The sequence below is a fragment of the Ochlerotatus camptorhynchus genome, unplaced genomic scaffold, assembly GCF_037179485.1.
Source record: "Ochlerotatus camptorhynchus isolate MF236.1 unplaced genomic scaffold, CSIRO-AGI_Acam_v1.1 ptg000193l, whole genome shotgun sequence".
Taxonomy (NCBI): Eukaryota; Metazoa; Arthropoda; class Insecta; order Diptera; family Culicidae; genus Ochlerotatus; species Ochlerotatus camptorhynchus.
The window spans coordinates 3,452,597-3,480,108 of NW_027040683.1; the positions used below are offsets into that span (position 1 = coordinate 3,452,597).

Sequence of the window (27,512 nt, forward strand, 5' to 3'; positions counted from 1 at the left end):
TGATGGACCCTGTGGTGGCGTTGCCATCATTATTCATAGACGAATCAAGCATAAAATTCTTTCTTCATTTGAAACCAAAGTTTTTGAAACTTTGGGAGTTTCTGTTGAAACAAAATTTGGACAACTTACGTTTATAGCTGCCTATTTGCCATTCCAATGCGTAGGCCAGCAAAAGAATTTTCTCAAGGGTGACCTCCAGAAACTTACCCGTCATAGGTCTAAATTCTTCATTATTGGTGATTTTAATGCAAAACACCGCTCATGGAATAATGCTCAAAGCAATTCCAATGGTAATATTCTGTTTGATGATTGTTCTGCAGGTTATTACACTATTCAATATCCAAACAGCCCAACATGCTTTTCTTCTGCAAGAAATCCCTCAACTATTGATTTGGTCTTAACTGATTCATGTCATCTTTGTAGCCAATTGGTTACCCATGCTGACTTCGGTTCTGATCACTTTCCAGTAACTTTTGAAATATCCCAAGAAATAATTTCCAATCCCAACAGCTTTACTTTCAATTACCATAGAGCTGATTGGGAGCAGTATCGAACATTTATGGAATATAACTTCGATCCAAACATTCCTTTGCAAACCAAAGATGAAATTAATTATGCTCTTGAATCTCTGACTACTTCTATAGTTGAAGCAAGAGCTGCCTCAGTACCAAAATGCGAGGTTAAATTCGATTCAATTATAATAGACGATGATCTTCAGCTCTTGATCCGTCTTAAAAATGTCCGTAGGAGACAATTTCAAAGAACACGCGATCCTGCCATGAAAGTTATCTGGCGGGATTTGCAAAAACAAATTAAAAAGCGATTCTCTGCCCTGAGGAACAAAACTTTTGAAAATAATGTTTCTAAATTAGACCCGAGTTCCAAACCCTTTTGGAAACTCACAAAAATTTTGAAAAAACCTCAAAAGCCAATTCCAGCGCTTAAAGAAGGTGGTAAAATTTTGATCACAAATTTGGAAAAAGCTCAGAAACTTGCTAAGCAATTCGAGAGTTCCCATAATTTCAGTTTGGGTCTTACTAGTCCTATTGAGAATCAGGTTGCTGGGGATTTTCTGAATATTTTCTCTCGGGAAAATATTTTTGATGATTCCTGGGGGACTGATTTGGACGAAGTAAGGTCTATAACTAAAAAGTTTCAAAATATGAAAGCTCCAGGTGATGATGGAATTTTCTATATCCTCATCAAAAAACTCCCAGAGAGTACCTTGTCTTTCTTGGTAAAATTATTTAACAGATGTTTCCATTTGGCATACTTTCCTGTTAAATGGAAAAATGCAAAAGTTGTTCCAATTTTGAAGCCGGATAAAAATCCAGCTGAAGCTTCTAGCTACCGTCCAATAAGTTTGCTTTCTTCAATAAGTAAACTTTTTGAAAAAATAATTTTGAATAGAATGATGCTTCACATCAATACGAACTCAATTTTTGCAGATGAGCAGTTTGGATTTCGCCATGGGCATTCAACTACTCATCAACTCTTGAGAGTTACCAATTTAATTCGTTCAAACAAATCTGAAGGCCACTCAACTGGAGTTGCTCTTCTAGACATAGAAAAAGCATTCGACAGTGTTTGGCATGAAGGTTTGATTGCTAAATCGAAAAAGTTTAATTTTCCACTTTACATTATGAAATTAGTTCAAAATTATTTAACTGACAGAACTCTGCAGGTAAATTATCAAAATTCCAAATCTAATCGACTACCTGTTAGAGCAGGAGTTCCTCAGGGTAGCATTCTTGGGCCTATATTGTATAACATTTTCACTTCGGACCTCCCTGATTTGCCTCAGGGTTGCCACAAATCTTTGTTCGCTGATGACACAGGCATTTCCGCTAAAGGAAGAAGTCTTCGTGTTATTTGCAGCAGATTGCAGAAAAGTTTAGATATTTTCTCTTCTTATTTACAAAAATGGAAGATTTCTCCCAACGCTTCCAAAACTCAACTTATAATATTTCCACATAAGCCTAGAGCTTCGTTTTTGAAACCTAGTAGTAGTCACATAGTCACTATGAACGGAGTTCCAATTTCCTGGTCAAACCAAGTGAAATATCTTGGATTAATACTTGACCAAAAATTAACTTTTAAAGATCACATTGAGGGCATTCAAGCCAAATGTAACAAATATATAAAATGTTTGTATCCTCTTATAAACAGGAAATCCAAACTTTGCCTGACGAATAAACTTCTAATATTTAAACAAGTTTTTAGACCGGCCATGCTTTACGCTGTGCCAATATGGTCTAGTTGCTGCACTACCAGGAAAAAAGCACTTCAAAGGATTCAGAACAAAATTCTGAAAATGATTTTGAAGTTGCCTCCCTGGTACAGTACAACCGAAGTACATAGAATTTCGAATGTTGAGACTTTAGAACAAATGTCCAACAAAATAATTAATAATTTCAGGCAAAAGTCGTTGCAATCCTCAATTGCAACGATTAATTCCCTTTATACTTAGATAAGATTTAGTTTTAGTTTTTAGTTTTAAGATATCAATTGTTATACTGACATGCAGGTTAAAAAACCTGTTTAAAATACTGAATTGCCAAGACATGAACAATGTAAAAACACTTAGATATATATCATAACAATTAAGGCTGGTACGTTACTGTAGTAACTGGAGCACCTAGGTTAAAATGAAATGTAATTTATTTTGAATTTGGAACAAATAGAGTTAAAAAAAAAAAAAAAAAAAAAAAAAAAAAAAAATGCAGAACTTTCCTTACTATCTCGCCGTCTGTCCATGAAACGTCTTCAAAATTCTCGGTATTTCCATGCATTCCTCAGAACTTCTTCAAAATCTCTATAATTGTGTTGACCGGCCTGAAGTTGTGTTTTATATTTCATGGAGTTCTCGCTACTCTTCTGATGATGTTCCTGGATTTGTCATGGAATTAATAAAACTGCCATCGTTCAATTCGCCCTACGGAGATTAACTTGGAGTGATCGGCTTAGGTTGGCTCCCTACGAACATAGATGTCGATTGAACGGATGTTTGAATTCGATATTCTAAGTAACCGGATTGACTGCCCTGATGTTTTGCAACACGCAAACTTTTCGGTCCAGCATGACGCTCCCGCCAACGTTCGTTATTACGGGCTGCTAAAAATCGCTCCGTGTTCAGACAAATCTACTTAAAACATGTAATTTGTTGAATGATGCCGAACTTTTTTACTTCAAACTAATTTGACATAGTTTTAAAACTAGAATAAGACAGCTAACATAGTTATTTAAGTGATTCACAGTCTGTGCAGTATTGCTGAAGACGTCATAATTTTTTGGAACTTCTTGGAGGTTCTCGCAGAATTCACCCATGACTTTCTGAATTGTCAAAACTACCGGAAGTTACGTAACATCCCATAAGATCTTTAAACTCATTTGAAGTTTTTGCAACAGAAGCTCCTGAAGTTTTTGCCATTTACCTGATTTTAATAGAACTGCTCTGAAGCTCTGGATCTTCACTGAAGTTCTCGAAACTTTCCTGAAATCTATGGGTCTGCCCTGATTTTATCGGAACCTACCCTAAAGATCTAAAAAGTTTCATGTTGTTCTGAACCTTCAGGACGATCTTGATGTTTTCAAAATTTCCTTTAAATTATTGGAATTTTCTTAAATTCTAAGGTTTTTTTTCTTTGATTTATTTTCCGTTGATCTTATTTTCCGTACTGAGTACCAATGCTACCGACGCCAGGAAGGCAGCTCTCACACCTGACCCTACATATATCGACCCATCAACTCATGAACCGGGTACCAACGGCTTTACTTCCCGAAGGAAGGCGTGATCAGAGATGTTATGCCTCAGAAAATTCCGGCGGCGCCGACTGGAATTGAAACCAGGCCTTTTGATGTGGGAGGCAATCACGCTTACCACTAGACCATCGGCGCTGCTTGTTCTTAGACCTTCCTGAAGGTTCTCGCAATGGAACTATCATAACTTTTCAAAAATTCATGGAACTTAATTTATTTTCCCGAAATTTTTCTGACGTTTTTGGGACTCTTAATTTTTCTTGGATCATCTGTTAAGTTCCTGCAATTATTATGAAATAAATCAAATGCACCTGAAGTTCTCAGACTTTACCTGAAGTTGTTGGAAATTCCGTTAAGTTTTCCAAACTTCCCGGATATTAATGAAACTGCCTTCAAATTCTCAGAACTTTTCCGAAGCGCTCAGAATTTGCCTAAGGATTTTTCATGTCTTTGTTTACATAGTAGGGAAAATGGATGTAATGTCGGCCTAAATGCCCATAATTTGGGCCCATAAATTTTCAATAGTGACCAAAAATATCCATTAGTACCGTCCCAATGACGCGTTCATCTAGATAAAATTGATAAATAGAAGATTTTTAGCGATGGGCCCAATCTTAGATCCATATGCCAACATTAGAGCCGTTTCCCCTATCTAGTATTCAGTTACGGGTATTACGTATTATCGATAAAGAAGATCCGTTTGACGTTGCTTACCGATGTCGTTATATGTCAAAGTCGGCTGATTTTGATTGGCGTTGACGGCGACTCTGTAGCTCTTTACTCCTATGAGAAAATCTATGTACTATAGTTTATCTAGATGAAAGGATATATCCTTTCACACCACCGAAAATTCCTATAAGAAACTGTCTATATTTGCTGGAAGAGCAAATTTTTCGACGGTGCCGTCAACGCCAATTGTCACTAACACTTTCGAAGATCAGGCTTGCTTACTTTGATACTACTTCGAGAGTGTGATCGATTCGCCGTACTTCGTAGTGATCTGGAACTTTTAGATCTAGCGTCACTACTGGACCCTGCAGCTATCGCTTCCAGCGGGTTCTGCCCGTTGGCAACTCACCGCCACGCTTCTACTTACGAGATTTCCTGCTTCTATCGAGCGTGACGAAATCTCGGCCGTTCTCCTTCGCTTCCGATTTGCTGCTTGAAACAAAGGGTCACTTGTTCGACCGCTCTTGTTCGTCGGTCATCTCATCGTCGCTCGATTCATGTTCCGAAGCTTTTTCAGCGTCAGCGGGCTTGTCCACGATTTTTGCTTCTCGTTCCTCCAACACCTCTACGATGGAATCCTCTGAATCCTGGATCTGCTTCGGGTTGGACACCCCGGCCGAGGTTCCGTTTGTCAACGAAACTAACCTGGCGATCGACAGCTCCAAATTGCTACTGTGTTTGAACCGCTCCCTGAACGGCTCCAGCATAGGTGTCCTTACAAGGTGGGCCCTCCTCTTCCTTTCGACTCGCATCAGCTGTGGCATCATTATTTCTGCTTTCTGCTTCGCTTCCAAATCCTTTCTTGATTCCTACTGTGCGTTGTTCTGAGGACATTTCACTTTCAGATGCCTTTCCTGCTTACACAAAAAAAAACACTTCTGTCTCAGTCTCTCGTAGTAGATTCTCCCTCGACGGTTGAGGAAATGGATGGTTGATGGAATTTCCTTTTTGATGCCCATATACACCCCACGGACACCGTAGAAGAGATCTACCTCCAATTCCGCCGGGAACTTCTCGCGAATCATGCGTTTTACGGTTCCATACTTTCCGTATATCAACGATACATCAATATCGAATATTTCCGGGTGCAGATCGAAGATCCTCACGTAGCGGATACATCCTTCAGCAACTGACATACGAACTTTCACGGATTGCCCATTAGAGTAGTGGAACGTATGAACCTCGGGGTTGTGCAGGAGAGCCTCCTTCATCACCCTTTCATCGGAAATTTTACAGCCTGTTTCCATGCCCGCTTTGTCCGCATCAAACCCTTTGTCAAATCGACCAATTTCCACAACGGTGGCCCCAGGGACTGCATCCCGGAAACTGGAAATTCAGTGTATTCTTGACGATTCCACGGGACATCTTTTTGCTTTCCTTTTCCTTACAAAAGTAGCCGATTAGGGCTGACAAGGAAACAAAACATGAACGGTAGATGTACCTACCTATATAACTCACTTTCAGAGCGCCGATTGAACCTGGATCGATTGGTGAACTGTTTGGTAAAGGGCGATGGCATAGTAGTACTCAATTGTTGTTCTTGGCGAAGGTGGAAGCGGTGTTCATCCGTTGCATACAGATGATTGAGATTCTGGCAAATGATTGAAAGAACATTTATATACTAATGTTTTCATCATTTTGTGAGCTATTACGATATATTTACCAAATTATTGAATTTAGTTGTACCAACAATCAATACGAAACTAACGATTTTAAATTCGCTCACTACTTGACTAGCCTATTGGTCCCAAGCAAACGATTAACGTACCCCATTCTAGTCGATATTCTAGTACTACGCAATGTTTGTTTTGATTCGCTATGAAAGTTTGACAGATAAAATGAGGGGTTATTGGTTTTTCCTATGTTTCGAGGGGTGAATCGATTAGCTTGGGACCGAAGAGAGTACCAGAGCTGAGCCAAAAAGTTGAGCACGTTATTTCGGGACCTTCTAGTCTTAGAGTTACCTCTATGGTTGTACCAACAATCAATACGAAACTAACGATTTTAAATTGGATCACCACTTTAGTAGCCTATTGGTCCCAAGCAAACGATTAACGTACCCTATTCTAGTCGAAATTGTAGTACTACACTATGTTTGTTTTGATTCGCTATGAAAGTTTGACAGATAACATCAGGGGTGTGTGGATTCATGCAGAACATGCAGGGGTGAGTGAAATAGCTTGGGACTGCTTGGGACCGTTGTTCTGGTACTGAGTGAGCCAAAAATAATAATGATTTTCTTCGGGACCCAGTGGTCTTAGAGTTACCTCTATGGTTGTACCATGGAAGTAACTCTAAGACTAGTAGGTCCCGAAGAAACATGCTCAAATTTTTGACTCAGCTCTGGTACTATCTTCGGTCCCAAGCTAATCGATGTACCCCTCGAAACATAGGAAAATCCACGAGCCCCTCATTTTATCTGTCAAACTTTCATAGCGAATCAAAACAAACATTGGATAGTAATAGAATTTAGACTAGAATGGGGTACGTTAATCGATTTGCTTGGGACCAATAGGCTAGTCAAGTAGTGAGCCAATTTAAAATCGTTTGTTTCCACCGGTTGGTTGTACTGTGGAATGATTAATCGGTAATTGTCGCAGTGATAATAATGTTGATCTGTAAAGAACCGTTTTGTCGTGATGGTTGAGTAATGCTGAGCTATTAGGGTGTTCAACACAGTTGAAACTGGCGAGCTGTATGTTGTTTGGAACGAGGGTGACGCGCTTGGCATAGATGGCCCACAGTGACTCACGAAGAGCTACTGAATCTGATCAGTAGCGGTGCGGCTTCTTCCTCCTTCTTCGGTGAATGGACGCTCATGTGGGTTGCTGGTCGCTGGTTGCTGGGAGTCTTTCGTTGTGTACTGGAGAACAATGTTCGCGCCGAAAGCACTGCTGCTGATGACGACCGACCGGACAACACCACACACGGTGATTGGTTGGTTGGTTGGTTGTCTTGATTAAGGAGATTTTCAGCCAGACGCTGGTTCCACGGTGATTGAATAAGCACCGTTCGGCGAGACCGGATAGAATTCGATTTTGAAATCTGTGTTAGGGAAAGCGCTTTTTGCTTGCAATCGGTGATAATTTTGATCACCATTGCAACAGTTGGACATTTGTGTCATTTTCAATAGTGACCTAGAAGATTAGAAGATTTTCTTATAAAAAAAAGGACTGCGTCTACCCAGAGCCCAGTATAGAACTGTCAGTTGTGTGCAAGTACTGGTCTAAATTAAACAGGAAAAACAACAGTTGGACATTCCGGGTAAACCCCTTGGCCGTTTTACCAGTCGTGAACCAGAGATCTGATACACAGTGTTTTTTTTTATTAATTGGAAACTGAGTACTAAGACACACGACGGGTAGATTTGTAGACAAATTTCCAATTGATTAGTTTAGTCCAAGTGGTCAAAACCTGACCACGTTTCGTAATATGGTCGAATTTGGTTTTTTTTTTTTAAATTGCACCCCCAATACGTTGCCGATAGACGTAATCCTACGTAAAAAAAAAACAAATCGGATTTGGGAGCTGGTTACTCATGGAGTAACCATAAGTAACCACCATGACAATCCAAGAAGAAGCAAGCAACCTTTTAAAAACACATCTTAGTAGGTCACCTAAATTTATAAATGTAGGCATCATTTATGGGAACATAAGTAGCCGTAATGTTGCAAGCTAGTTAGCGAACCCCAGAAGAACTCCGAACCGGCGGGGTCGCAATCAGCGCCGGCAAGTGCTACCCATCCAATCGGTGTCTGTCTATGAAAAATGATAAATAAACAGTAATAAAAAGAAACCCAACAGACCAACACCCCTCAACCACCTGTTCCGCAGCGAATCAACCTCCATCACGCCTGCGCAACCACCTAGTTTGCCATTGCCGCAACGTTCTACACATTTTTCCGTTTTCCCTCGCGAAGCATTTTACTGAACGGTTCGATCCGAATCATTAAAATATCATACACCCCTGATCATCTTTTCTTCATTCATTATGATCATTTCCATAACCTGATTCACAGTCTAAATACGCTACTCTACTATATCTATACTGGGGTGGCGTGGCGTACTAACAACGTGGTTGTCTGCTATTATTATTTTTTCCGATTCCAACAAAATTCTTCACCCATCATCCTCGCCCAAGACGAAGAAGCTCCCTTTCGCGATCTCCATATGCTTTTCCAGCGCGCGCTTTTCACAATCGACAGTAGTTTTGCTGCCACAATTCCCCCCATGCCCCACCCCCACACACACATACCCAGTACGTCTAGTATGGAAATGTGAGATATGAAAAAATAACAGACCGATAAGCGCCAGGTCCGGAAAGCGGCTCGACGCGGAGATATAAATTTGAGGCAACAAAAAATGTTTATTGATCAACTATGTATTTAAGAGTGCGCACCGCGTTCGAATCGAACCGATAAGTGAAGTGCAGGCGTCTGGTCTTTCGAAAACCACCAAGGCATATTATTAATAGTTTTTATGTGCGGTTTTCTCCAACTGTTTTCAGCCACTCGCAGACATCAAATCAAAAGTATCAATTTATAATACATTTTCGCACTAATTAGTCGCTTTAGTACGCGGTGGAGAAGGGAAACTGATGGCTGATGGCGAAAAATAAGCGATAAGCGGAAAGGTTTTCCATCAGCTTCCCACCGATTTCGTCTTTCCGGCGACGTGGAAGATGAAAAGCGAAATCGAACATCACATACTACAGAGGAGGGGCGTGCGGATTTTTTTATGAGAGAAACCGACAATGGACGTTTAGCAATGACAATGAACGCGGCGAGGAAATTAAATACACCTGAAAGTCCACCGAACCGCACCGGTAGGATTGCCATGTATTTTATCGATCAATTGAACAGTGAACTGATTGTTTCAAATGTTTATTTTTTTTGGCTTTGGAGACCTTTATCGTATCCATTCTTTGCTTGAAATAAAGCAATTATAGATCCATTAGTCTTAAACCGTTACATCGGTCTTCCTAAACAGTTACTTAAACCCACGAAACACTTACAACTAGCCATTGGAAAAATTGAGCTAATCGTTCTCGATCTTGCTGCGAGCGAGAACCGCGAGATTTACCAAGAAGAACAACCTGACTGGACATCACCTTGCTATTAATTTCAAAAACCAAGCAATTAACTGCACAAACTGAAACCCCTCTCCAGTCCGATCCCTGCTTGTCCACCCACAAAAAAAACCTGCATCACACTACAAATAGCGCAAACTTTTGTGCAATAAAAGCGTCAAATAACGGAAACTGGCTCTCTCGCTCGGCTGAGCCAAAACTAAAAATCGCCGGCAAATTGCGATGAGCAAAACTAATTTACGTCACGATCATAAATTTCGTAATGAATAAAAACCGAACCGCTGGCTGCCTGACCGGGTGAGCATGATTTACTGCAGAGCACTGGCACCAGCCCGAAAGCCCTGGAAGCCTAGAAACCGAGGTGCAAAAAAAAAACCATAATGTAGAACATATTGGTTTGTTTTTTGTTTTCGTTTCTACTCAATCTCGTCGTTGCACGACTATGGGTGATGATGGCCACACATTCCAAAAGCACCGTTCACTTACATGCAGGTCGTTGGCAACCTACGGGACCCTGGAGCCCTGCACGACAGGCACTACGATTTAATTACACTTTTTTTTTCTCGCGAACTCGCATAAGCTCGTAGGTTGAAAACGAGCTTAGTTCTCATCACTGGCACCATTAGCTTCGACGCTTAAGTCCAAATTCATTCATACAATACTGGAAGTGACTGGGAAATTTCACTGGGTAGCCTAGGTTTAACCTTCAACAGCTCAGTAAGACTTGCAAAGGAAATTTGTTTTAATGTCTTCTCTGTACTGCTGGCGCTGCTGTTTACATGAGCATATACCATAATAGAGGGTTTTTTATTTTTGTTTTGTACTCAACCGTTTCAGTTCCAATTAAAGAACTAAACAGCGTTTGACAGAATTCGGCTATAGAAGTACAAAAATGAAGAATTTTTTGGAATGAAATATTTTTTGTGATGAAAATTATTCTGGAATTTTGATCCTTATATTTTCAGTTTCAACAGACGCGTATATAATATGTTATAGAATTACATCATACAATTACATACATATCATATGATACGTATCTGTCATGAATACAAAATGCGAAGTGGTAGTAGAAAATAATCACCTTTATTGACGTAGAACTATGTCCTTGTGAACTATACTGGGGTGCAAATTAAAAAAAAAGTTTGCCGAAGTAGTGTTAGATTTTGAACGCATGTAACTATGTTATTTATAGATGAAATTAAAATCCAAATTCGCCAATCGATCGGTAATAACAACACAAATCTAATAAAATAAATACTTTTCCAATTTTTCAAAACAATTTAAAAAAATGTACAACTGATAATTTTATCGCTGTTTTCATGATATAAATGTATTCCCCAAACCCAGTCGTCATAATCGAGGACCACTTGGTTGCACATCGTTCTGCTTGAACCTGAAAAGTTATAAAACAGCACTGCTGAAAAATCCTTTTCCCCTAGTTTGAAGAGATTACAACCAGACCCAGTAGACCAAGTGGGTCGAAGAGACGAGCAATTTGCGACAGCGCGATTCGCTTGGTGAGAGGAGAATCAGACGAGTCTGCCGGAAGCTCGATGCGGTATTTTAGCTGATCCCAATGAAGACCCAAAGATTTTCTGGTGCGAGGCCATCCAGAACAGTTTCTTCGTTGGATGCCCACTTACGAAATTGGAATCCGACCTTAGCAAGGAGTGCTTCCAGTTGCTGACAGAGTTCGATTGCTTCTTCGACGCTTTTTGCTCCCGAGAAAAGGTCGTCTACGTAAAAGTCCTTATGTAGAATCTCAATTGCTTCAGCGAAACTCTCTTGCTCGTCATCTGCCAGTTGCAGGAGAACTCGAGTAGCGAGAAAAGGTGCGCTTGCAGTGCCGTATGTGACTGTTAGGAGCTCGTAGGTACCTAATGGTAGGTCCGGCGATGGCGTCCAAACGATTCGTAGAAACGGAGTGTCACGCTCATCTACGAGAACTTGCCGGTACGTTTGCTTTGCGTCAGCGGGTATCATGACTCGGCGGATTCTGGAGCGCATGATAACTGAACGGATGTCTTGCTGAACGGTTGGGCCTACCATGAGTGCGTCGTTAAGCGATGGTCCTTCCGAAGTCTTGCATGACGCATCGAATACCACTCGCAGCTTCGTGGTAGTACTCTCTTCTCGAACCACAGCGTGGTGAGGCATGTGATAACATGGAGATGGAGGTGCTTGGTAGTCGAACACTTGCTTCATGTGGCCCAGAAACTCATCCATGAAAGCACGATATTGCTTAGCAAGGTCTGAGCTACGACCAAGACGACCTTCCAGCATTCGAAAACGACGAGCAGCAGTGCGATGGTTGTCGCCAAGTTGCTTGATGACGTCATCCTTCACTGGCAAGCGAACGATGTATGTTCTTTCAGAATTGCGCCTAACCGTGCGTCGAAAGTGTTCTTCGCAAGCGGTTTCTTCGACGGAGTTTAAATTTTTGGGATGCTACCCGAGCAAAGCTGGAGATCAAATTGAAACGAAAATTTGCTGTTATGATGTAACTAATTTTGAATACTCCACTTGATCTCATTTTGGTTGACTTAACGGTTAACACAGCAAAAATGAGAGCAAAATTTTACACTGTTGAATCAAACGGAAAACTAATCTTGCTTTCAATGAAATCAATTTGATTACTAATTTTGCATTCATAATGTTTAACTGAATACGGGCGTGGCGTAAATGGTTAGTATCCATGCTTCTCACGCTGAAAGAGTTAAGCTCAAATCTCACCCCGGCCAAGTCATGAATGACCTTAAATGTGTTAAACAAAACAAATAAACAATAATCGATAGTTCAACGACAGATAAACTTGAATTAAATTTTAAACAAGACGTTAACAGCAAAACTTCAAGTTAAGTTGCTTTCATTTAAAAAGTTTTGACTGCATAATGAAAGCACAATATGATACCAGACTTATGTCGCGACAGTTGAAATCAAAATGAGTTTTTATTATGATAGGAACTGCAAACATTAATATCGATTTGATTTCATTTTGTTAACCGACTTTGCTCTGGGTAATCAGTACCCGATGTGGAACCGTTTGAGCGAACAATGGAAATTTTGCATCGGTCTAGTCTTTTTCCTGCCCTCTTTATAAAGAGGGTAAAAATAGTGTATTGATTGAAATGTCGGTGTTTCAAAATATCGGAACGTCCCCTGCAGGAAGTTGGAATTCTGAATCATATCGTGATTGCTAGATCTTGGAGATCGTTTCATATCGATAGCCCTTGTTTAAAGAAAAATCAACAAAATTTTCTCAAAATCTTCAAGATATTATGTAACGGATAATAATCCAACCATCCAGCAATAGAAAAATAATGGTAACAACATGGATTGACCACAATATATGACATCATCATCATCATCGCAGCAAAACTACCGGTGTTGTACACCTTTAGACCCATATATGCAGATGGAAGTGGATATGCAGAGGAAAACACAAACATTATCCACTCGGATGCTAATGGTCCCCGGTATGATCATCGCCACATCGAGTGGGGCGCCCACTAGTATAGATGTGAGCATATGAGCCGCGATGAATGCAGAGAGAAGGAGATTGCGAATTAAATTTGTGCTTCAATCGTTGCTGTTGTTGTTGTCCGGGCTGGCAAATGCACAGATCCGCGGTTGGTTTCAAATGTCATCTCGTTAGCAACTTCCTCTTCTTGACCAATATCGTTGAATTTTTGCAGGCCACTGCAAACTGCTGAGGAAAACATTGTAACATGAGTTAGTACACGATGAAGGAAAAGCTGTTGGAAAGATCTTAATTAGAGGAATTCCTTGACGGAAAGTCAAGCCCACCACACTCGCTAGGTGTTCCTCGGGAGGTGAAAGGCGGAGGGGGTCGAATCGGATGGGTAACTTTTTCGATGGTTATCAAACTGGAAGTAAACCGCAATGCAACAGCAGCGGTCAACCATGCGGTTAAAAATCGAGCTCTTTTTTCCTGTGTCTGGGTTCACATGATGCGACCCTCGCTATACCACTGTGTCAGTCAGCGAGATTGGTGTGGTTCGGTAGAGCTTCGCACTCTCAGTCTCACTCTCTCTCTCTTTCACTCTCTCTGTTTTTCTGTGCGGCTTCTTGTTAATTCTGCGGGATGTCTGTGACGGTTAATTGTGTTGTAAACTGCAAAAGTTGATGCAATAGCAACAATCGGAGGGAAACATTAACTATCAACATGCGCACACACCTCGCAGCGATCTGTGCGGCGTTGGGCTAAGCTCATTTGCAAATTAAGCCTGCTTACTCGTGTGATACACAGTCAGTCAGCGTCAGACAGTGGTTATCTGGAGTAAATGGAAGAGGAAATACGCCGGAAAAGTGTCGGTGACGTGAGTCGGAGATCGGTGGTAATAGATAAGACTTAATTGTGGCCTAACGAGGATGACGATTGTTCCATTTTACGTGACAGGTGAAAAAGAGGGTAATTTATTTTTAGCACTGCATTTTGTTATGATTTGTGTTTCTATCTAAAAACAACTCGAATTTAAAAGGTCGCACATAATCTCAAAGGGGTATAGGAATTTCGTCTTAACGACATGACTGGATTAGAAAGCTTGAAGCAATTTCAAGAACGTTTAAGCATCCTAAATTCCAACGTAAAGACTCAATTTGAATGGAAAAATGATTGTAATTTAGTCATGTCCGTCTTAACCACCTTTTGGGCCCCTGGTCTATTTTTTATTGCTATGATTTGAATTCAAGTTTTTGAAATTCTAGCACACATGAAATAAAAATAAGTAGGGCTTCGATCTAATTTTGTACCTACTAAGCACAACCCGCCCTTTGCCTTCTATTTTTCGAGTGGATTTTTTTCACAAAATGGAATGTTTTCACTGCAGATAATTTCTAACCGTAAGATTAGCTAAAGAGAAACAAATTGTTGAGATATTGATAAAAATCTAACAATGCTTCTTGACCCCAAACTCGGACTACGGATTTTAAATTAGGCCTAATGCATTGAAACGCCATTCTAACGCCATTGAATTCATCTCGGCCTATCGGATGAAGATAAAAATTGATTCGGTCGGAGCGCTTCGTTAGTTTTTGAGAAAAATGGGTGCAACGATTCATATTACGCGTTCTCATTGACTTCGTTTGGTAGCTTTAGAACTAAAGTATCGTACCAAACGCATAATTGACTTTTTAACTCTGAAACAATGGATTTATTTGATGTTTTCTGCACGATAGGTCCCTACTTGCGGTAATCCATTTCGTTTTTTTTCTTCCAACCTTCTTTTATTTTAACACTCATTTAAACTGAACACACTAAAATCTGTTCGAGACTCCACATACTTGCGAATTTGTTAATAAAACTGTTGATATCAATTTGTATCAATATTTCGTACTTAAAGTTCCGAGGCGTATACGTCGTGAATCACATCGCTCAACAGTACTCAACACTCCAGCAAGCGGAAGTACGTGCCCACTTTCATCAACAGCGGGCCAACTAAGCTGCAGCTGGACACGGCAAGCGACATCACGGTAATTTCAAAGCAAACCTGGAACTGTCTGGGCAAACCTACGATCAAGACGCCGATGGGTGAGTTCCAGTGCGAAGGGAGCATCTACGGCAAAATTGCTCAAGGAAGATGTTTCGTCACAACACCGGCTGCCAACCTCAACCTACTAGGCATCGACTGGATCGAACTGTTCAAGCTGTGGTCAGTTCCCATCGATACGGTCTGCAATCAAGTGAAGACGAAATCGATCGATCAGCAAGTTCGTAAATTCCAAGCGAAGCACGTGGACGTTTCTAACGATTCATTGGGACACTGCAAGAAAATGAAAGTAAAGCTTTTTTTCTGAAACCCAAACGGCCAGTTCCCTTCAATACAATTCCATTGATCGATGCCGAACTCACACGGTTGGAAATGCTGAACATCATCGAGCCAGACGACTTCTCCGAATGGGCTGCTCCTATCGTGGTGGTACGAAAGTCGAACGGCCGAGTTCGCATCTGTGCGGATTACTCGACAGGACTCAACGAGGCATTGGTGCCTAACCATTATCCACGTCCTAAACCGGAGGAAATTTTCGCTCAACTCAATGGCGGCACCGTTTTCAGTATAATCGACCTTTCCGATGCGTATCTGCAGCTCGAGGTTGATGACGATTCCAAGAAGTTACTAACGATCAACGCTCATCGTAGCTTGTTCCGGTTCAATCGCCTTGCTCCAGGAGTGAAGTCAGCACCGGGAACGTTCCAACGCCTGGAGGATGGAATGATTGCGGACATACCTGGCGTTCGCGCTTTCATCGACGATGCCATCGTGTTCGGAAAGGACATGCAGTAGCGTGCAGCCTCACCCAATCAGCTTTTCCAACGACTCTTCTTCTTCTTCTTCTTCTTCTTTTTTTTTTTTCATTCCTTTATTTAACGTATGTTCCGCAATTTAGTGCCAATCACCCAATGACGTATATAGAAGGTCTGGTGCAACGTGGTATTTGCTTGTGTTAGTAACGAAAAAACGAAAACTTTCCTGGGCTACCATGTGGCGACGTCAAGTCAGCAAAATATTAGAAAGCTTAAATGAAGCCTAAGATATTTTTGTGGAAAAAGATCTTTAAATTATGTTATCAGTAAAAGCCAATTTACGTTACGTTATTTTGGTTCTCTAAATTTTTTGTTATTAAAGGGTGATACGGTCAAAATTTGGTCAAGGGAAAACGCGTGTAAATCGGTGAAATCGTTTATTTAAAAAATCAAATTAAATTTCTTTTTCAAGTTCAATTAGTATAAAATTCAGGAAAAATATTCAGTTAAGCTTCCGCTTTTCCAAATCCGAATTGCCGGGCCTTACGCTTGACCCCTGCCATCAGATTTTGTACAGCCACCTTGTCCACCTTCTTCGCCGCAGAAAGCCAGTTTGCCTTGAACTGCTGCTCGCCCTTAGCAGTTTTTTGGTCTTCTTTAGGTTCCGCTTGACAATAGCCCAGTATTTCTCAATTGGGCGGAGCTCTGGCGTGTTGGGAGGGTTCTTGTCCTTGGGAACCACCTGCACGTTGTTGGCGGCGTACCACTCCATGGCCTTTTTACCGTAATGGCAAGATGCCAAATCCGGCCAAAACAGTACGGAACAACCGTGTTTCTTCAGAAAAGGCAGCAGACGTTTATTCAAACACTCTTTCACGTAAATTTCTTGGTTGACAGTCCCGGAAGCTATGAAAATGCTGCTTTTCAAGCCACAGGTACAGATGGCTTGCCAAACCAGATATTTCTTTGCGAACTTTGACAGTTTCATGTGCTTGAAAACATCTGCTACCTTTCCCCTTCCTTTTGCCGTATAAAACTCCTGTCCCGGAAGCTGCTTGTAGTCGGCTTTGACGTAGGTTTCGTCGTCCATTACCACGCAGTCAAACTTCGTCAGCATCGTCGTGTACAGCCTCCGGGATCGCGCTTTGGCCGTTGTATTTTGTTTATCATCGCGATTTGGAGTCACTACCTTCTTGTAAGTCGATAGTCCGGCTCGTTTTTTGGCTCGATGCACGGTTGTAGACGATACACCCAGCTTATTTGCGGCATCTCGGAGAGAGAGGTTAGGGTTTCGCTTGAAACTACCGGCAACTCTCTTTGTCGTCTCAGCGGCTTCCGGTTTTCGATTTCCCCCCGATCCAGACTTCCTGGCTGTCGACAAACGTTCCCCAAACACTTTAATTACATTTGTAACGGTTGATTTGGCAACTTTTAGCGATTTTGCCAACTTTGCGTGCGAGTAGCTCGGATTTTCGCGATGCGCGAGCAAAATTTTGATACGCTGCTCTTCTTGCTTGGACGGCATTTTGACAACTGAAGAGTGAATTCCAAAATCAAAATAGGAACAACATTCTACACACACACACCTTCAAAATGAGGGGTGTTCAGGTTTTTTAAATGCAAAATTGAAAGAAATACGTCAAGTTGATATTGACCAAATTTTGACCGTATCACCCTTTACACCTGGTATTAAATAGTTATTTGCGTGCAGACTCTTCTTTGATTTAAATAACGGGTTCGATTTGGTTTTGCAACTGAACTTCGGTGTACTCAACAGTATTGATTGTTGGAATTCCTACTATAGTTCCTATTAAAGTTTTCTTGTATCGGCTGGAGAATGTCTGCATTTTGTTTTTGTGGTAGCTTGAATGGACTGATATAGTTTTTAATCTGAAAAGTGTGTTCTAAATTATAACTCATTGCATAAAGTTGAAATTTAAATATGTTGAACATACCTACGGCTAAATGAAAAAAAAATTGAATGAACACTCGTTAGTTAATAATGTGATTCAATTTCCTGCTATTCTGTCTAGAGCTGCGTGTCGATCATTAATATACTCTTTATTTGTTTAGTTTTTTTTTCGGCTTGGGTTCTTCTTTGGCTCAAATTTATGCTTGTGGGTTTTCTTTTCCTCCAATTGTTTTTTAATGCTTTACTCGAATATTAATCCGATTATTGACATACCTTTTGATTACTTTCTCAGGAACTCCAGGGAATTTCTTCTGCATAAGCGTAATAGAACGCTTTTGTACACCCTTTGGGTTTCGAAAACCGACTTATACGGTAAAAAAAGGTCCGATTTTATTATGTTTGTGATCAAAATAGGAGTTCATTTGATTGCACACATTGTTCCACGACTCAGTGGGCTGCAAAAGACCACCGTAAGATAGATCCAGAACATAATATTCGGAACACACTTCTTCATCTGCTTCTTATTCTAATGCATGGGTACAATTAGCCAGATCAGGAAATTCTTTTAAAAGTCCTCATGTCCTCTTCTTCTAAAGTACGCTCTCTGGGGATAAATTGCCACGGTTCAACATCGTCGTCTTCGTAAATACAATCTGTCGTTCCAGCATTTCCAATGGAATCTTTCTGCTTTCCTGTATATTTTTGCCATAACAAATTCTTCATAAAGAATCACAGAACAATATGTGTATTCTGATTTTGCTTTAATTGTGGAAAAAAATTTAACTCGACAATTACAAACATTGAAAACGGCTTTGCATCCCTCACAGCAAGTTATTGACAATAACAGACGTGACGTCACCACTTTTCACATCGTTCGCAGCAAGTATAAGCAACACGATGCCACACGAGTACTGTTTTGAATGTTGTCATTGCACGAATACCAATGTATCATCTCCTCCTCACCTGTAATACCGCACACAGGGCTGACAAATGTCATTTTCAATGAAAGATCTCACGCGATATTTACAGAGATACTTCTGTCACTATCATTGGATGAGAAAACGATGAAAGAGATTTTCTTCAAAATCTCATCGAATTTTTTGTCATGACAGAACGTGACAGTGTTGTGATCATCGTAATTACTAGCTCATTTAATGCTATTAAAGTTACTTGTACCGAGGAAATCTTAATAATATATTCTCTCTACCGATTACATACGGTTGTTTGCTTGAATTCATCTAAATCAGTTAGAAATGTTGATGTCAAAACCGCTAAAAAATTAATTCTTATGAGTGCTTGATCATTGAAAAATGTCAAGAAAGCTAATGATAGGTAGTTTCGTCTCGTGATAGTGAGAGGACCTGTTTTCTCATCGTCACATGACGGCCATGATATTTACCAGCTCTGATCGCACATCGCCAGTCACCGACTGACATTCCATTGACGGAAATCGAACGTGCAGGAAAGCAGCTTCCATACGAGCGAACGATATCTCACCCATTTAACACACATGGGCCGAGACCAACGGAGATTTTTATACCTCAGAAAAATCCCACCGACCTCGGCTGGGATTGAACCCAGAAGCCATTGGGATGAGAAAGCAGTCACGCTTACCATTACACCACCGGCGCCGGCTCCAACGACTAAAGAAGTATGGTTTCCACGTTAAAGTTGAGAAGTGCCGTTTCTATCAAACACAACTCTGCTACTTGGACGCACATCCGTCCGATCCCGGAAGATTTGTGCGCAACTTACACGAATTGCGTTATCCGATGAACCAACTACTGAAGAAAGAAACAAAGTGGCGATGGACTTCCGAGGTTCAGAAGGCTTTCGACCAGTTCAAGGCAACACTTCAATCAAATTTACTCCTGACGCATTACGATCCCAAACTGCCTAAAGTTCTGTCCAGTTAGAATCCGGAATCACTTATTGTGTTGCAGCGGAACGGAAAGTGACCGCTGCAAGAATTATTTTACAGCGGTTTGTTTACCTAGGCGCGGTGTTTCGTGCAGTGAGTCAAAAATTATTCCAGATGGAAGCCGAGAGGAGAGAAAAAATTCTGCACACCCACGTTGATAATCCAACGTGGTCCGCAATAAAAATCGCAAAAACGTTGAAAATCGTCAAATCAACCGTGAATGATGTGCTCAAACGTTTCAGGGAGCGAAAGAGCGTGGATCGAGTGCCTCAAGGTAAGCGTCGTAGCGGAACATATGACCGCAAGCTGAACCAGAAGGTGTTGAGAACCGTCAGAGCAAACCCTGGACTATCAGATAATGAAATCGCTCAAAAATACGCTGTTGCTCGCAGTACCGTTCAAAGAATTCGTTTGTGAGCAGGATATCGTTCTTATCGAGCCAGCAAGCAACCAAACAGAACGTTGAAGCAAAGTTTCGTCTCCAAAACTCGAGCTCGGAAATTTTATCAGGAGGTTTTGACGAAGTACCAAGGATGCCTACTCATCGACGATGAAATCTACGTCAAAATGGATTTCGGACAGCTTCCTGGCCAAAAATTCTACATGGCGACGGCACGAAGAGATGTTCCTGCGAAGTTTAAGTGGCTTTTTAATGGACAAATTTGCCAAAAAACTGATGATTTGGCAAGGGATATGCAGCTGCGGAGCAAAGACCAAAGTGTTCGTGACGAATAAGACGATGGACTCGAAGCTGTACAAGGAAGAATGCCTCAACAACAGCATACTACCTTTCATTAAAGCCCATAAAGGTCCCGTGAAGTTCTGGCCAGATTTGGCGAGTTGCCACTACAGCCGGGAAGTCATCCAGTGGTACCGCGATAATAGCGTAGATTTCATCGATAAAAACATTAATCCACTCAACTGCCCGCAGTTCCGGCTCATCGAGAGATTTTGGGCAATAATGAAGCGGAAGCTTAAGAAAAGTGGAAAAACGGCTCGAGACGCGATTCAGATGACCAAAATGTGGAACAAATGTGCCAAGGAAGTTGACTCCGTAGGTGTGCAGCCTTTGATGGGAGGAATAAAGAAGAAAGTGCGAATTTTTATTAGAAACGAAGAGAAATGATTTGTATTGATATTTTTTTTCCTAAAGGTACAGTGAATTACCTTTGTTTTGATGTATTAACCTTATTTGTACGTCAATCCGTTACCGAGATACAGATGATTTTATTATTCCGGATTCTAAATGGACATAGCTTTATCATCGTGGCAGCAGACGCATCAAATACTGGGATAGGTGCCGTCATCTTTCATCAGTTTTCCAATAGCAAAATGACGGCTGTGCAACACGCTTCAAGAGCGCTTGCACCCGCGGAACACAATTATGGACAACCTGCAAATTAGACACTTGCGTTAGTTTATGCGGTGACGACAAATATTTGCTCGGACGCCATTTCACGCTGCTGACCGACCACAAGCCACTACTGTCCATCTTCGGTTCTAAGAAGGGCATACCGCTACACACTGAGAACAGGCTGCAACGCTGGGCTCTTACAATGCTTAACTACGACTTCGAGATTCAGCATGTACCTACGAACGATTTCGGATGTGCAGATTTGTTGTCCCGGCTGATCAACCAAACCAACTAGAGGAAGAGTTTGTAATCGCAGCACTCACCCTGGAAGAAGATTTATCAAGTACTCTTCCCGACACAATAGAAAAGGTTCCAGTTGCTTTTGTAGCACTACAGAAGGCTACATCTACATACGACGATGTTGAAGTTTTGTTTACTGGCCTGGTATCGATAACGAAATTAAGGATTACGTCAAACACTGCACACCGTGTTCAACTGCTGGCAGGACACCAACCAAGACGACTTTGGAATCGTGGCCCATTCCTTCTAAACCATGGTCCAGGATTCACATTGACTACGCAGGTCCAGTAGATAGAATCTACTTCCTGGTTATGGTAGACCCCTACTTCAAATGGCCTGATGTGCACGCAACCAAATCAAAATCCACAATCAAGCTGCTGAATCAATCCTTCACAACGTTCGACGTTCCAGAGGTAATCGTGTCTCACAACGACACCCAGTTTTCAAGTCATGAATTTCAAGATTTTTGCACCAATCAAGGGATCCGCCATATTTGCATTGCTCGTGGACTCATTGAAGAGAAGCCTCCGGAAAATTAGTTCCGGAAGTGAAACGCTTGAGGAAGCACTAAACACTTTCCTGCAAGTAATCGCTCTACACCAAATGGTAATCTGGATGGCAAATCCCCAGCAGAGATGATGTTTAGAAGACCACCTCGTACCATATCATCCATGTTCAAACCGACCAAACATGGCATATCCAGAAACAGGAACAAATCGAATGACGCTTTCAACCAAAATCACGGCGCAGTCCTGAGAGACTCGTGTTCTAGAAAGCAGTCCAACAGTTCATCCGACACCGCTTTCGATATTCTTCGATGGGTTCGGACTAACAACTCCAATAGTGGTTCCAACTTGCGAAATACCTCAAGAGGATCCTACAGTTCCACATGACGAAGCACTGCAGTTTGAAGAACCATTTCCGAACAATCCAGATCCAATCCAATCCAATGCAACCTGACGGATGACTTGTCGGAAACAGGAACCAATGACAACTGAAGTTGAAGAACCAGTCCAAACGGTTACACCAATCCTAAAAAGAGGTCGACGTATGATCCAACTTCCGGCCCGGTTCATGCCTTATTGTATGATGAAATCTTAAGGTGAAAGTTAATGCTTTTCCGTTGAAACTGACTCCACTGACCCGTTTAAACCACACCCAAATTCAAAATGCACCAATACCAAAAAGCATTGCAAATAAGCAAAATGGGAAGTAAATTTTGACCATATTAGTAAATACATTACCCTAGTAACATTGCAAGTTTTATCGAGGTTTTAAAGCATTCTACAAGTCTAAATCATGGTCTACAGAACCCTCATAAAACCACAATTGTTACTAGGGTACTATTATATTGTATGATTTTAATAATTCTACTACTGAAATGACAACTTCAATTCCAAGATTCCAAGTTCAGAGAAGGCCTGCCGAAGGACAGGGAAATCTTACTGAAGTTCAGGGAAGTCTTACCGTATTTAAGGGAAGGCCTGCCAAACATCAGGGAAGTCCTGATGAAGTGCAGGTAAGTCCTGCCGTAAGATCTGCCGAATTTCAGAGAAGTATTGCCAAAGTTCAGGGAAGTCATGAAGAAGTTGAGGAAAGTCCTTCGAAAGTTCAGTGAAGGCCTGCAGATGTTCAGGGAAGTCCTGTTGACCTTCAGGGAAACATTGCTGAAGTTCAGGAAAGTCCTACTGAAGTTCAGGGAAGTCCTACTGAAGTTCAAAGAAGTTGTCGAAGTTCAGGGAAGTTCTGCCGAAGTTCAGGGAAGTTTTGCCGAACTTCTGAAAAAGTTCAGGGAAGACCTCCTGAACCTCAGGGAAGTCCTGACGAAGCTCAGGGATTATTTTCCGAAGTTCAGGGAAGTTCTGCCGAAGTTCACAGTAGTTTTGCCGAGCTTCAGGTAAGTCCTACCAATATTCAGGGAAGGCCTGTTAAACTTCGGGAAAGTCCTGCCGTAGTTCACGAAAGTCCTGCCGTAGTTCACGAAAGTCCTGCCGTAGTTCACGAAAGTCCTGCCGTAGTTCACGAAAGTCCTGCCGTAGTTCAGGAAAGTTCAGGGAAGTTCTGTGATTTCAATTCTTGGAAATCAGGGAAAGCCTACCAAAGTTCAGAGAAGGCCTGCCAAACCTCAGGGAAGCCCTGATGAAGCTCAGGGAACTCCTGCCGAAGTTCAGGGAAGACTTACCGAACCTCAGGGAAGTCCTGACGAAGTTCAATGAAGTCCTACCGAAAGTTCTGCCCAATTTCAAGGGAAGTCCTGCCGAGGTTCAGGAAAGTCCTGCCGAAGTTCAGGGAAATGTTGGATCCCAGCAATAATTGGACACGCAATCCAATCAGAGTAACCTTTTAATTAAATATTTGTCACCTGAAGATTCATTCCGAATTACACTTCCAATAAAGATAGACTTGATACAACCACTCAAGATCATTTTATTCCGGAAGTACCGGACATAACAACCAGCAACTCAATTTTTTTTTTCACTCATTTTAATCTATCTTGAGCAGCTGGTGGTCATCAGTGAAATAAATATTCTGATGATTATTTCCACATTTGGAAAACCAATTTCTCAAACAGCATTTTTTGTTTCATCTATCACAGCCTTGTTGCTCATGATTTGGACTTATAGAATGCTTAAAAACCTTAATAAAGCTACTACTTGGGTTCAGTCAATATGTCAATAAGTACCCAACAAACAATTTTAGCTGCAGATTAGCTTATACAGCCAAAATTTGCCTTATGCAGCTAATTTTTGCCTGTATAAGCTAAGCTGCAGCTAAAATTGTTTGTTGGGTAGTCTGTACAACTCATCTTCTTCTGGATTCAGCCAGTGCATTGGAAAAAAACACAAACAACAGTTCAAAAATTCACTGCACGTAAACATTATAGAAAACAGTTAGTCCAACTAGATATTGCTAACAATAATAATAGTGTATTGAATAATCTTTACTGTCCCCCATAGGATAAGGAGTTCCTGAAAAGAATGTATTAACACTATGCCTCCGGTAAAATGTGTAACGGGGAATTGGCAGTGTTTGAAAAATCATTGCTCAGCAATTAATCAAGAGATTTGAAATCAATTGATACCGAATACATTTTTAAAGTATGTAGTTTTAAACTGCGCCAATAGATTTGAAATTTGTCAATAAATGGCTGAGCTATGATTTTTCAAACATTGCAAGTTTGCCGTTACACATTTTACCGGAGACATCGTGTTAAGATTGAAATAAATCAATTCTACTCCAATATTTACTTTGCTAAGATTCTAATTGTAAGCCTTTTTCACGTTTGAAACAATCGTTCATTTACTTCGTTTTAAACAACGTATCTCAAAAAGTATTGATTAATCTGAAATTGTTTCGAGTTGTAGAAAATTGCTGTTAAAATGGGGAAAACGCACTGAAAAAATAACAATGATATTTAAATTAATAAAAAAAACTTCAATCCAAAAAATATTATTATTTTGTATTTATTTTTCTATGAAAAATGAAGTCAATTAGAAACTTTTGAAATTAATTATGAGAAATTCGTGAAATTTTCCAACCATACAGGTTACAACTTTATCAACTTATGTGTTTAATAATAACCTATATCAAATCAAAAATAGAAGAAAAAGAATTGTTTTGTATAAATTTGAATAACTTCTAGTGACTTTAATGTAATGTCAAACTATTGTGTTCTTCGACATTGCAAAGAGACTAGTTCCACGCCAATTAGCAAAAAAAATAAAAAAAAAGGTTACTCGACCTTGTCTGATTTACATGAAAATCGGCTTTTTTGGATCTTATATTTCCAAAATGGAGTCTTTAGCATTTTTCAATAAATTGTAGCACGTAAACGTCAATTTTGATCAAAATGACGTCTGAAACAAAGTTGCTGAGAAAAGTAAAATCTTTCTGAATAAAAATTCCAAAAATAGTGATAAAATTCAAATATCTCAAAAAGTATATCTTAAATTTTTATAGTTTTTTTAAAGCTCATCAAAAATGCAAGCCTTTGGAATATTTAAAACCATCCTTCTCAAAATTCCGCAGGAATTCCCGGAATAATTCGTAAATAAAATCTGGTAAAAAAAAAACCCTAGAAAGTTATTATATTTTGGGATTTCAGATTTCAGTGCAAGATTGATAAAAAAAAACATTTTCATTTGTATTTTTTCTAAATCTAGGATCACGAAGATTTGTATAAGTCTCAAATCTCGAAAAATAAAATTAAGACTCTAAACAAAGCTTTAAAAGCATGAGGTCTATTGTTTTTGAATATATCAAGTAACTCATTCAGATGAATATACTTTAAACTTAAAAAAAAAATCCTGTAGATTTAACCACAAATAATTTCAAAATGTTGCACGTTGTCTCGAATTTAAAAATTACAAGGAACAGCCCTATGGGGTTGTACGCAATGGTGACGAAGGACTTCGTGGTCTTATATAATAAATGTTATTTGTTAACTGCAGCAGGAGCTTCGGTCAGCTACTGTATGGACGAAAGCAACAATTAAGGGCATATCAGCTGAAGTTCATCCTCTCTTACGGTTATGTCGAAAAAAAAATTATTTTTCGAAGGCTAGAAAACCATGCTCCACCCATTTTGGGTATTTTATCATACACTTCATCTGCTGTGCCTTTCTACACTAAATTATGCGTTGTTTAGAAACAGCCGGTAAAATATCAATTTCCACTCAGCTAAAGCTCCTCCCCTTTTTAGTGTTTCTCGTTAAACTCCTTCTCTCAACAAGCAAAATTAAATAAAGGCAAATCTTAGCCTTTAGCAGAAATACGCTTAACACTTTTTTCGGCGAATTTATGATCCTGTTCCACGTCATGTCTGTTCAGATAAATTAGTACTTTTATTTATTTCCTTTACTGCGCTAAATCAAGCGAGTAGAAATAAGAAGGGATGTCGGTTACGCGCTCGAATAATTGAAATTTCGGTAAATTTCGGTACCTAAATAGTTAATCGAATAGCAGGAAAAATCTTTGCGATTAATCGTTAATCGAATAATTTGACTTTTAGGCATCCCTAGAAAATAGTGTAATTACAAGTTTTTTGGTGGTCCTTCGAAAATGTCGAACAGCAGAATTGCAACCAGCAAGTGTAACCCAAGAACCAAAGGCGATGCGATGCTAGTTTTCATTGCTATGACGACGACTGAATTAAGGGGCTTAGAAGCAGAGGGGTGAAAGTGTATCCTGTTCATCGATTTCCTCTTTTGATGACCATGGCTTCACTAACCTATTTCGCACTATTTCTGCTATGCTCTTCTATCATCCAGCACAACAAACGTATCAATGAATATGTTTGCCGTCGAGTTATTAACAAAACAGAAAGTCGATGAAGAGAATCGATCAAAATCACTTGCACCACTGCTTCCAAGTTTGGTTACAAGATTACAACTCTGGAGAGCATTTTGTGTGGTTTTTGGGGGCGTGTGGCTCTGAATATGGCGATGAGTGTGCAAAATGTTACGCAATTGCATCCTCCCTATTCGCACACACCCGAAGATCGGAGGCGAATGCCACCTACATAGACTTGTTTCTTTTACTTGCGACTCTCTGATGACAGTGTTCAGGAAGCAGCAATGCTACATCGACATGTTTCGTCTAGAAACGATTCTCTGATGACTGTGTTGGGGAAGCAGCTTATGCATGTACGTAATTGGTGGATTTGTTAGTTATTTCGACACTTTTGGACAATGCTTGACATTTACTACTTATGCAATAGTTTTTTTGTCGATGCGTAGAAATATTTCTGATCGATTGGTGATAAAATTATTGAAATTGGTCCAGGGGCAGCTGAGTTATTAACGTTCAAAATCTTTCATAATTTCGCTACATGTTCCATTTTCGGTTTTCATAAAGTGTAGAAATCACAGACGTAGTCCTACGTAAAAAAATGTGATCATTGACCACTTTCGTTTGTAATTAAATATTAAAAACCAAATTTTTTTTCGATTTGTACCGGAAAAACCTAGGGGCAAGTCAGCTGTACTCCGAGTTAATATTTTATAATTATTTATTATAATAGTTTATAATTACTAAAAATTATCAAAGCAATCTTGTGTCAATAAGTGAAAACACAGTGAATAAACATCGACTGCAATCCAACGAAAGCTTGTGATGAGGTTTCGGAGTCGATTCCGATGATGGTGGATGATACTGTGCCTATCGTAGTGTACCGTTGGTGGTT

At 40.3% G+C, this 27,512-nt stretch overlaps 2 protein-coding genes across 2 annotated transcripts in view; both read left to right on the top strand.

Moving 5' to 3' along the window:
- Nucleotides 1–21,345, top strand: part of LOC135702476 (uncharacterized) — a 518,995-nt gene extending 497,650 nt beyond the window's left edge. Inside the window, exon 7 of the mRNA XM_065223518.1 lies at nucleotides 21,333–21,345. Coding sequence (XP_065079590.1) covers nucleotides 21,333–21,339 — 7 coding nt within the window. The 3' untranslated portion in view covers nucleotides 21,340–21,345. The remainder of the gene's footprint in view (nucleotides 1–21,332) is intronic.
- The window catches only part of LOC135702475 (uncharacterized), an 86,609-nt gene that overhangs the window by 26,131 nt on the left and 32,966 nt on the right, over nucleotides 1–27,512 (top strand). The window lies entirely within an intron of this gene.